The 12,414-nt window shown below is 47.3% G+C and overlaps 1 protein-coding gene across 1 annotated transcript in view; it reads left to right on the top strand.

Moving 5' to 3' along the window:
- Window positions 1–10,022: 10,022 nt before the first annotated feature.
- Window positions 10,023–12,414, top strand: part of ECI2 (enoyl-CoA delta isomerase 2) — a 111,581-nt gene continuing 109,189 nt past the window's right edge. Inside the window, exon 1 of the mRNA XM_082258953.1 lies at window positions 10,023–10,183. Within this exon, the coding sequence (XP_082115079.1) occupies window positions 10,122–10,183 (62 nt within the window). The 5' untranslated portion in view covers window positions 10,023–10,121. The remainder of the gene's footprint in view (window positions 10,184–12,414) is intronic.

The raw sequence follows: 12,414 nt of genomic DNA, 5'->3' as shown, positions 1-12,414 counted from the left end.
TAGCTGTGTCTTGCTCTTCTGCATGTCTATCTCCTCTTCACGTCCCACACCCAGCCATTTCTCAGGTCTCCTTCCCCATGTCCCATATCCTTCCCACCATATTCCACACCCAGCCATGTCCCAGGTCTTCTTCACCATGGCTTTTACCCCCTCCATGTACCACAGCCACCCTTAACCTATTCTAGACTTGATGGTTTTACCCCCTTAATGACCAGGCCATTTTTTGCAATACAGTACTGCGTTACTTTAACTGAAAATTGTGCGGTCGTGCGACACTGTACCCAAACAAAATGTATGTCCTTTTTTTCCTACAAATATAGCTTTATTTTGGTGGTATTTTATCACCTCTGCGGTTTTTATTACAGGAGTCATGCATAGTCATGGTGACAGCTTTGTAATGAATGGCTAGGCATTGGATCCATCACCCTTGTTTATATTTCATCCTACACATGGCTTCAGCTAGTCCGGTTGGACTTATTCTCTTCCTGGGATTCTACTGACAGTGGGATCACCCACCTCCAGCTTCCTCACTTGCTGTTCGGCTCCGGTGTGCATCATGGGTCTGCCGCTGCAGTGTCCAGGGCAGTACTCTGGGGACACACAGCCTGTGGAGTACAGCCGCTCTCCCCCTCCCTGTATCTACCATCATCTTTCAAGACATCACAGAGCGTTTTCACACTGCGGTACCTCACGGAGACACAGCTGACCACACTGTGGAGACAGGTTGGTTTCTTACCGGTGTAACGTGAGAATTACCTACCCCGTGAGAAAAACCTACCCCTCGTCACTTCCGGGCAGAAACAGCTGAGCAGCGCAGCAGTGCGCATGATCAGAGCCCCGGATACCTAATAGAAGAACTGAGGAGCTTACTAGTGCGCATGCGCACTAGTATGAAACGATCACGGTGTACCGTGAAAAAAACCTACCGACGCGGCGGTTACATGAAACAGCTGTGCGGCAATACGAGTCATCTCCGCCCCTGTGCCTGTCACTTCCTTGCTCTCGGCAAGTAAATATAAAAGCGGCTCTCGGCTCCGTGATTAATGTTTTCATACACCCGCCGCCGCTTTTATATTTACTATTCGAGATCAGGGAAGTGACAGGCACAGGAGCGGAGATGACTCGTATTTCAGCACAGCTGTTTTAATGTAACCGCTGCGTTACATACAGTGCCGAGAACCGGAAGTGACGAAGGGTAGGTTTTTCTCACGGGTAGGTAATTCTCACGGAACACCGGGCAGATCACTTCCTGTCTTCCATTCAGTGATTGGATTACTGGTATGTGTAGTCCTACAGTGATTATTGTTAATATGATGGATCATGAACATTTGTTTCTTTGCTACATATTGCCTACAGCCGCTAATAGTCCTTTGGAAGTTTTTATTTGACCTGTTAATAAACCTTTTCACTATTACCATACATTGTCATTGCATCCATTCTGTGGAACTACAAACAACAGCCAACAAGTGCGAGCATATGGATTACTAGATGTAGAGGTTTTTTTGTTGTTTTTTTCCTATATTATGTCCGCACAGTCTCTGATCATCTCCTGAATCATGTCCACACACTCTCTGATTATGTCCTGTATCATATCCGCACATTCTGAACATCTCCTGTATCATGTCTGCGCACATTCTGACCATCTCCTGTATCATATTCACACACTCTCTGACCATCTCCTGTATCATGTCTGCGCACACTCTGACCATCTCCTGTATTATGTCTGCACACTCTCTGACAATCTCCTGTATCATGTCTGCGCAGTCTCTGACCATCTCCTGTATCATATCTGCACACTCTCTGACCATCTCCTGAATCATGTCTGTACACTCTCTGACTATCTCCTGTATCATGTCCGCACATTCTCTGTCCATCTCCTGTATCATGTCCGCACACTCTCTGACCATCTCCTGTATCATGTTCGCACACTCTCTGACTATCTCCTGTATCATGTCCGCACACTCTCTGACCATCTCCTGTATCATGTCCGCACACTCTCTGACCATCTCCTGTATCATGTCCGCACACTCTCTGACCATCTCCTGTATCATGTCCGCACACTCTCTGACCATCTCCTGTATCATGTCAGCACACTCTCTGACCATCTCCTGTATCATGTGCGAACGCTTTCTGACCATCTCCTGTATCATGTCCGCACACTCTCTTACCATCTCCTTTATCATGTCCACACACTCTTTGACCATCTCCTGTATCATGTCCTCACACTCTCTGACCATCTCCTGTATCATGTCTGCGCACACTCTCTGACCATCTCCTGTATCATGTCTGCGCACACTCTGACCATCTCCTTTATCATGTCTGAACACACTCTCTGACCATCTCCTGTATCATGTCCGCACACTCTCTGACCGTCTCCTGCACCATGTCTGCGCACACTCTCTGACCATCTCCTGTATCATGTGTGCGCACACTCTGACCATCTCCTTAATCATGTGTGCGCGCACTCTGACCATCTCCTGTATCATGTCTGCACACACTCTCTTACCATCTCCTGTATCATGTCTGTGCACACTCAGCTCAGCCAGGTGATTGCCAGACCATTATTCCTGATCTTTAAGGATAGTCTACAGACGGGTATGGTGCCAGCTGATTGGAAAAAAGCCAACGTGGTACCAATATTTAAAAAAGGGCCGAGATATGTAACTATAGGCCGGTCAGCCTAACATCAGTAGTCTGCCAGATTTTGGAGGGGATGTTAAGGGACCATATACAAGACTTTAGTAATGCAAACTGTATTATTAGTAGTAATCAGCATGGATTCATGAAAAATCGTTCTTGCCAAACCAATCTATTAACCTTCTACGATGAAGTGAGCTGCCACCTAGATAAAGGAAAGCCTGTGGATGTGGTGTATCTGGACTTTGCAAAGGCCTTTGACACCGTTCCCCACAAACGCTTACTGTACAAACTAAGGAATGTAGGTATTGACCATAGGGTGAGTACCTGGATAGAGAACTTGCTCCAGGGGAGAGTCCAGAGGGTGGTAATAAATGAGGAGTACTCTGATTGGGCGAGTGTGGAAAGTGGGGTCCCCCAAGGTTCTGTCCTGGGACCAATCTTGTTTAATTTATTCATAAATTATCTAGAGGAGAGGATATCTAGTACAATCTCGGTATTTGCGGATGCTACTAAACTAAGCATGCCAACATCTTCTATGCAGGATGTGGAAATCTTACAAGCGGACCTGAACAAAATAATGGGGCGGGCAACTACATGGCAGATGAGGATTAATGTTGAAAAATGTAACGTAATGCACTTGGGCGTCAGAAACACAAAAGCAAGCTACTCACTAGGGGGGAAACCTCTGGGTGAATCTAAGATGGAAAAGGACCTGGGGGTCCTAGTGAACAACAGGCTCGGCAGTGGCATGCAATGCCAAGCCACTGCAAGCAAAGCCAAAAGAATACTGGCATGTATAAAAAAGGGGATTCACTCCAGAAATTAAGGGATTATTCTCCCAATCTACAAGACTCTGGTCCGGCCACATCTGGAGTATGCTGTCCAGTTCTGGGCACCGGTCCTCAGGAAGGATGTGCTGGAACTGGAGAGAGTCCAGAGAAGGGCAACAAAAATAATTAGGGGAATGGAGGGCATCGGCTATGATGAAAGACTACAGGCATTGAACTTATTCTCTCTGGAGAAGAGATGCTTGAGGGGGGATATGATATCAATGTACAAATACTGTACTGGTGAGGACCCTAGCATAAGGAACAAACTTTTCAGAGAAAGGGAATACAATAAGACACGTAGCCACTCACTAAAACTAGAGGAAAAACTGTTTAACCTTAAAATACGTAAGGGGTTCTTCACTGTCAGAGCAGGAGGGAGGTGGAATTCGCTTCCACAAGCAGTCGTATCAGCAGGGAGCATCGATAGTTTCAAAAAACTATTAGATGGGAACCTTAAAGACCACAACATACAGGGGTATACAATGTATGGTTAACAGCAAACACACACACACATCATAGGTTGAACTGGATGGACTGATGTCTTTTTTCAACCTCACAAACTATGTAATACTCTGACCATCTCCTATATCATGTCAGCACACTCTCTGACCATCTCCTGTATCATGTCTGTGCACACTCTCTGACCATCTCCTGTATCATGTCTGAGTACACTCTCTGACCATCTCCAGCATTATGTCCGCACACTCTCTGACCATCTCCTGTATCATGTCTGTGCACACTCTGACCATCTCCTGTACCATGTCTGCACACTCTCTGACCATCTCCTGTACCATGTCTGCACACTCTCTGACCATCTCCTGTATCATATCCACACACTCTCTGACCACCTCCTGTATCATGTCCGCACACTCTCTGAGCATCTCCTGTATCATATCTGCACACTCTCTGACCATCTCCTGTATCATGTCTGCGCACACTCTCTGACTATCTCCTGCATTATGTCCGCACACTCTCTGACCATCTCCTGTATCATGTCCGCACACTCTCTGACCATCTCCTGTATCATGTCCGTACACTCTCTGACCATCTCCTGTATCATGTCCGCACACTCTCTGACCATCTCCTGTATCATGTCCGCACACTCTCTGACCATCTCCTGTATCATGTCCGCACACTCTCTGACCATCTCCTGTATCATGTCCGCACACTGTCTGACCATCTCCTGTATCATGTCCGCACACTCTCTGACCATCTCCTGTATCATGTCCGCACACTCTCTGACTATTTCCTGTATCATGTCTGCACAATCTCTGACCATCTCCTGTATCATGTCCGCACACTCTCTGACCATCTCCTGTATCATATCCACACACTCTCTGAACATCTCCTGTATAATGTCCGCACACTCTCTGACCATCTCCTGTATCATATCATCACACTCTCTGACCATCTCCTTTATCGCTTCCGTACACTATCTGACCATCTCCTGTATCATGTCCGCACACTCTCTGACCATCTCCTGTATCATATACACACACTCTCTGACCGCCTCCTGTATCATGTCCGCACACTCTCTGAGCATCTCCTGTGTCATATCTGCACACTCTCTGACCATCTACTGTATCATGTCTGCGCACACTCTCTGACTATCTCCTGCATTATGTCCGCACACTCTCTGACCATCTCCTGTATCATGTCCGCACACTCTCTGACCATCTCCTGTATCATGTCTGTACACTCTCTGACCATCTCCTGTATCATGTCCGCACACTCTCTGACCATCTCCTGTATCATGTCCGCACACTCTCTGATCATCTCCTGTATCATGTCTGCACACTCTCTGACCATCTCCTGTATCATGTCCTCACACTCTCTGACTATTTCCTGTATCATGTCTGCACACTCTCTGACCATCTCCTGTATCATGTCCGCACACTCTCTGACCATCTCCTGTATCATGTCCGCACACTCTCTGACCATCTCCTGTATCATATCCTCACACTCTCTGACCATCTCCTTTATCACTTATGTACACTCTCTGACCATCTCCTGTATCATGTCTGCACACTCTCTGACCATCTCCTGTATCATGTCTGCGCACACTCTCTGACCATCTCCTGTATCATGTCTGCACACTCTCTGACCATCTCCTGTATCATGTCTGCACACTCTCTGACCATCTCTATCATGTCCGCACACTCTCTGACCATCTCCTGTATCATATCCACACACTCTCTGACCATCTCCTGTATCACGTCCGTACACTCTCTGACCATCTCCTGTATCATGTCTGCACACTATCTGACCATCTCCTGTATCATGTCTGCGCACACTCTCTGACCATCGCCTGCATTATGTCCGCATACTCTATGACCATCTCCTGTATCATGTCTGCGCACACTCTGACCATCTCCTGTACCATGTCTGCACACTCTCTGACCATCTCCTGTACCATGTCTGCACACTCTCTGACCATCTCCTGTATCATGTCCTCACACTCTCTGACCATCTCCTGTATCATGTCTGCACACTCTCTGACCATCTCCTGCATTATGTCCGCACACTCTATGACCATCTCCTGTATCATGTCTGCGCACACTCTGACCATCTCCTGTACCATGTCTGCACACTCTCTGACCATCTCCTGTATCATGTCTGCACACTCTCTGACCATCTCCTGTATGATGTCTGCGCACACTCTCTGACCATCTCCCGCATTATGTCCGCACACTCTCTGACCATCTCCTGTATCATGTCTGCGCACACTCTGACCATCTCCTGTACCATGTCTGCACACTCTCTGACCATCTCCTGTACCATGTCTGCACACTCTCTGACCTTCTCCTTTATCATGTCTGCACACTCTCTGACCATCTCCTGTATCATGTCAGCGCACACTCTCTTACCATCTCCTATATCATGTCTGCGCACACTCTCTGACCATCTCCTGTATCATGTCTGCGAACACTCTCTGACCATCTCCTGCATTATGTGCGCACACTCTCTGACCATCCATTCCTCTTTCTTTCCTTCTCTCTCCTTCCCTCCCTATCTTTTTTCTTTCTCTATCGCTCTATCCCTCTATCCCTCTATCTCTCTTTCTTTCTCTCTCTCCCTCCATCCCCAGGGCCGGCTCTACCATGGGTCCCACTGGGTCCAATGGACCCAGTAAGCACGTTGAGAGGGGCAGCAAATTAACGCCCAAGATTTTTTTCCAGAAATTTATCATGTCATCAGTATCATCTCCTGTATCACGTCCGTACACTCTCTGACCATCTCCTGTATCATGTCCGCACACTCTCTGACCATCTCCTGTATCATGTCTGCACACTCTCTGACCATCTCCTGTATCATGTCTGCACACTCTCTGACCATCTCCTATATCATGTCCGCACACTCTCTGACCATCTCCTGTATCATATCCACACACTCTCTGACCATCTCCTGTATCACGTCCGTTCACTCTCTGACCATCTCCTGTATCATGTCTGCACACTATCTGACCATCTCCTGTATCATGTCTGCGCACACTCTCTGACCATCTCCTGTATCATGTCTGCGCACACTTTCTGACCATCTCCTGCATTATGTCCGCACACTCTATGACCATCTCCTGTATCATGTCTGCGCACACTCTGACCATCTCCTGTACCATGTCTGCACACTCTCTGACCATCTCCTGTAGCATGTCTGCACACTCTCTGACCATCTCCTGTATCATGTCCTCACACTCTCTTACCATCTCCTGTATCATGTCTGCACACTCTCTGACCATCTCCTGCATTATGTCCGCACACTCTATGACCATCTCCTGTAGCATGTCTGCACACTCTCTGACCATCTCCTGTATCATGTCCTCACACTCTCTGACCATCTCCTGTATCATGTCTGCACACTCTCTCACCATCTCCTGCATTATGTCCGCACACTCTCTGACCATCTCCTGTATCATGTCCGAACGCTTTCTGACCATCTCCTGTATCATGTCCGCACACTCTCTTACCATCTCCTTTATCATGTCCACACACTCTTTGACCATCTACTGTATCATGTCCTCACACTCTCTGACCATCTCCTGTATCATGTCTGCGCACACTCTGACCATCTCCTGTATCATGTCTGCACACTCTCTGACCATCTCCTGTATCATGTCTGCGCACACTCTCTGACCATCTCCCGCATTATGTCCGCACACTCTCTGACCATCTCCTGTATTATGTCTGCGCACACTCTGACCATCTCCTGTACCATGTCTGCACACTCTCTGACCATCTCCTGTACCATGTCTGCACACTCTCTGACCATCTCCTGTATCATGTCTGCACACTCTCTGACCATCTCCTGTATCATGTCTGCGCACACTCTCTGACCATCTCCTGTATCATGTCTGCGCACACTCTCTGACCATCTCCTGTATCGTGTCTGCGCACACTCTCTGACCATCTCCTGCATTATGTCCGCACACTCTCTGACCATCCATTCCTCTTTCTTTCCTTCTCTCTCCTTCCCTCCCTATCTGTTTTTCTTTCTCTATCCCTCTATCTCTCTTTCTTTCTCTCTCTCCCTCCATCCCCAGGGCCGGCTCTACCATGGGTCCCACTGGGTCCAATGGACCCAGTCAGCACGTTGAGAGGGGCAGCAAATTAACGCCCAAGATTTTTTTCCAGCAATTTATCGTGTCATCAGTATCATCTCCTGTATCACGTCCGTACACTCTCTGACCATCTCCTGTATCATGTCCGCACACTCTCTGACCATCTCCTGTATCATGTCTGCACACTCTCTGACCATCTCCTGTATCATGTCCGCACACTCTCTGACCATCTCCTGTATCATGTCTGCACACTCTCTGACCATCTCCTGTATCATGTCCGCACACTCTCTGACCATCTCCTGTATCATATCCACACACTCTCTGACCATCTCCTGTATCACGTCCGTACACTCTCTGACCATCTCCTGTATCATGTCTGCACACTCTCTGACCATCTCCTGTATCATGTCTGCACACTCTCTGACCATCTCCTGTACCATGTCTGCACACTCTCTGACCATCTCCTGTATCATGTCTGCACACTCTCTGACCATCTCCTGTATCATGTCTGCACACTCTCTGACCATCTCCAATATCATGTCCGCACACTCTCTGACCATCTCCTGTATCATGTCTGTACACTCTCTGACCATCTCCTGTACCATGTCTGCACACTCTCTGACCATCTCCAATATCATGTCCGCACACTCTCTGACCATCTCCTGTATCATGTCCGCACACTCTCTGACCATCTCCAATATCATGTCTGCACACTCTCTGACCATCTCCTGCATTATGTCCGCACACTCTCTGACCATCCATTCCTCTTTCTTTCCTTCTCTCTCCTTCCCTCCCTATCTTTTTTTTCTTTCTCTATCCCTCCATCCCTCTATCTCTCTTTCTTTCTCTCTCTCCCTCTCTCCCCAGGGCCGGCTCTACCATGGGTCCCACTGGGTCCATTGGACCCAGGCAGCACTTTGAGAGGGGCAGCAAATGAACGCCCAATATATTTTTTTCCAGCAGTTTTTCGTGTCATCAGTATGCGGCGCATACGGACGGCATTTCCTCATCTCATACTGCCGTCTGTAGTGCAAACTGATGAGTATGAGGAGGCAGAGCGTGTCCTCCGAGGAACGTCCCTCGCATGATTGTGGTGTGCACAATGACGTCAGACATTTACACAAACAAAATAAAGCTGGAGTTTGTGGTTTGGAATTGAACCTAATGGTATGTCATATGATTTTGCATACAGACAAGGAGCTGTTGCATGCCTGATAAATGTAATATTAGTTTTAATTATCATGATATATAATAATGGATGCGGGGGGCCTTTTGGAGGGCGTGATTTTTTTTTTTTTTAAGGGGGTTGGGGGGCAGCATCTCATTCTTGGACCCAGGCAACACAATGTCTTGGGCCACCCCTGTCCATCCCTCTCTTCCTTCTCCCTCCATTCCTCTCATCTCAGACTCTATTTAACCACACCCCCTTAGCATAGTTTAAACCACGCCCATTTTGCCTGCGGCTCATTACGTTCGCCACATTGTTTCGATACAGCTAGACCACGCCTACAAATGGATGCCCCACCCCTAATTAAAATAATACTCCGCTTACAGAAAAAAAAGTGTCCCTAAAAAAATGTTTTAGAATGTTGGCAACTATGACTGCCATGGAGGCCCCAGGAAAAATGTTTTGCCTATAGTCCTACTTCAGAACTGCTGAGGGTTTAATAATACCTTTTTTCAATTGATTTGCTACATATTACTGTATTTATAGAATATGTGGTACAATGTAATAACGAATTCGATGTGTACACGAACCAATAATGATTAGCACACCTTCATTAAATATATTCAGATTCTTTCTTATAAAATTTTTATTGGAATTTTAATACATTCAGATTCTTTGACCGACAGCTGTTTATAGAGGTGTGAAGAAATGCAGAACGCTAGTTTTGCCAGCAGAGGGAGCTAGCTCCCAATATATATTATTCACCAAGGGACATAGTTCGGCCAGTGCATTATCCAATCAGAAAGCGCTTTACATCTCGCATGGAAGCATGGTATGTGAGTGCCGAGTGGGAGCCGGAGGGGAAGAGGCGGGGTTGCAGCTTGGCACTCATTTTATACCGAACTCCTGAAGCGTTGGCTATCTATCTATGGCTGCTTCGTTATTGAATGTAGCGGGCTCCGGGCGGCTCACACTGTATAAAGCAATGAGGTGAGCGTCCTCTGTACGTGCAATGTCATGTATTGTGCTGTCTGGGGGTCATGCAGAAGTAGGAAGTGACTGGGTAGAAAATGCATTGATATTATTATCACATTGATTTCATTGTACTTCGGTATCAGAACACACTGAGATCTACTGACATTGTATTGTATCCTGTATAAAGACTTGTAGGCTTTCCCTAGCCTGGATCAGGAGTGTGACCTTTGCTAGTCCTTGTGTGAATGACAGGTCACACTTCATACAGATGGCTGGCAGGTGAAAGGTTACAGGATCATAAACACTACTTAATACATATACATAGCTCCCAACTCTCCATGATTTCTGAGGAGCTGTCCCTGATTTTTGAGGAGCTGTCCCTGATTTTTGAGGAGCTGTCCCTGATTTTTGAGGAGCTGTCCCTGATTTTTGAGGAGCTGTCCCTGATTTTTGAGGGACTGTCCCTGACTTTGAGGGACTGTCACTGTCCCCGATTTTGGAAGTTCCATCCACTGATATCGGCTCCTTTTGCTGTTGTGAAGTGCCGATCGCATTCTCACCCTGGAGCTCCTGCAAAGGTGATGGTTGAGGGCAGAGGCCAGTAGCGTTCTGCCCAGATGCTGGCTTTTCCACTGGGCAGTAAAGTGAAACATCGGTGGCCTTGCACAAATCCTTCAGGGCTGCCGATTGTTGTATGTAGGGGTCCACAGCGCCATGCACTGAAGTCAGCTCTTCTGCAGGAGGCTCATATCGAAATTCACCATCTCCTGTCTGTGGAATCCAGAAGATGTTACTGGTGCTGGGCAGAGGCTAGCAGAGCTCTGCCCTGTTGTCAGCACTTCAGCTTTGGGAACAGCAATCTCCGGAGTTTCCACTGCCGACTCTAAGGCATGCTGCTGAACGTGTTCTAGCAGTTTCCTGTATGCCCTTTCCAGATGCTAAGGAAAGAACAGCAAGTGTTCTAGATCAGGTTCAAGCTCTGAGATCCCTGTGAGATGGAGCATAGCCTCTCTGTGTTCTCACAGGTCCTCAAGGGTAGGTTCCCCTTCATCACCAAACACAAACGCATCTGTAAGGCTCTCCCACAGCAATCCAGGGCCACCAAAGTCATATCCCTCCGGAGAGCATCCTGATGTCTCTCCTAAATATTTCTGCTCTGCGTGCCATTGCAGAGCCCGATACTGATTGTCCAGCTCTATCTCCTGCTAGACCGGCCTGTCCAACTCGGATACACATTGCTCCTGGGGCCGCTCTCCCAGGAATGCCATCCACAACTCCTGTTGTTCACTGGCCCGTTGCCCTGGGGTTGGAAAGCACTTTTTCCTGGTATATACCAGAAAACTGGAGGGCTCCAAGCCAGAGCTCCATCCAAATGTGCTGCCTGAGCTCCAGGTATTGATCCGCAGATACCGTCCTGGGGTATACTTAACCGGTTGCCGACCGCCGCACGACTATATACGGCGGCGGTCAGCCCCGGCCAGGCAAAGTGACATATATATACGTCACTAGCCTGTCACTTCCTTGTGAGCCAATAGCGGGCGAGTGCGCGCCCGCCCGCCACGGCTCGTTCCCTAGGAAGTCCGTGCGTGTGACCTCACTCGGCGATCGTCGGTGGAGAGGGAGAAAGGCAGGCGGCTAATGTAAACAAGCCGCCTGTCAGTCTCCCCTGTGTAGGAATGGTGATCATACGGTTCTACTATATAGGACCGTTGATCACTGTTCCTACACTAGTAGCCATGTCCAATCACAGTAAAAAGCACACCCCTAGGGACACACTTAACCCCTCCTTCCCCAATAAAGTTAACCCCTTCCCTGCCAGTGTCATTTTGCAGTAACAGTGCATATGTATAGCACTGATTACTGTAGTAATGTCACTGGTAACCCCAAAAATGTCAAGTCAAGGGTCCGATCTGTCCGCGCAATGTCGCAGTCCCGCAAAAAATATCGCAAATCTCCGCCATTACGCGTTAAAAAAAAACACCAAAAATGACAGAAATCTTTCCCTTAGTTAGTAAACGCAATAACTTTTGCGCAAACCAATCAAAATACGCTTTTTGCAAATTTTTCTTTTTTTTTTTTTTTGCCAAACCTATGTAGCAGAAAACAAATTGGCCAAAAATGTTAAAAACTTTTGATTTTTAAATTTTTTTGGGGGAATTTCATATAAAAAAATGTGAAAAATATTGTTATTTTTGCAAAATTTACGCTGTTTTTTTGTTTATAGCACAAAAAGTAAAAATCAGCCC

Source organism: Pelophylax lessonae (assembly GCF_965119305.1).
Source record: "Pelophylax lessonae genome assembly, chromosome: 5".
NCBI classification, from domain to species: domain Eukaryota; kingdom Metazoa; phylum Chordata; class Amphibia; order Anura; family Ranidae; genus Pelophylax; species Pelophylax lessonae.
Note: the sequence above shows the minus strand (reverse complement) of the source record. Positions and strands in the feature narration are given on the sequence as shown.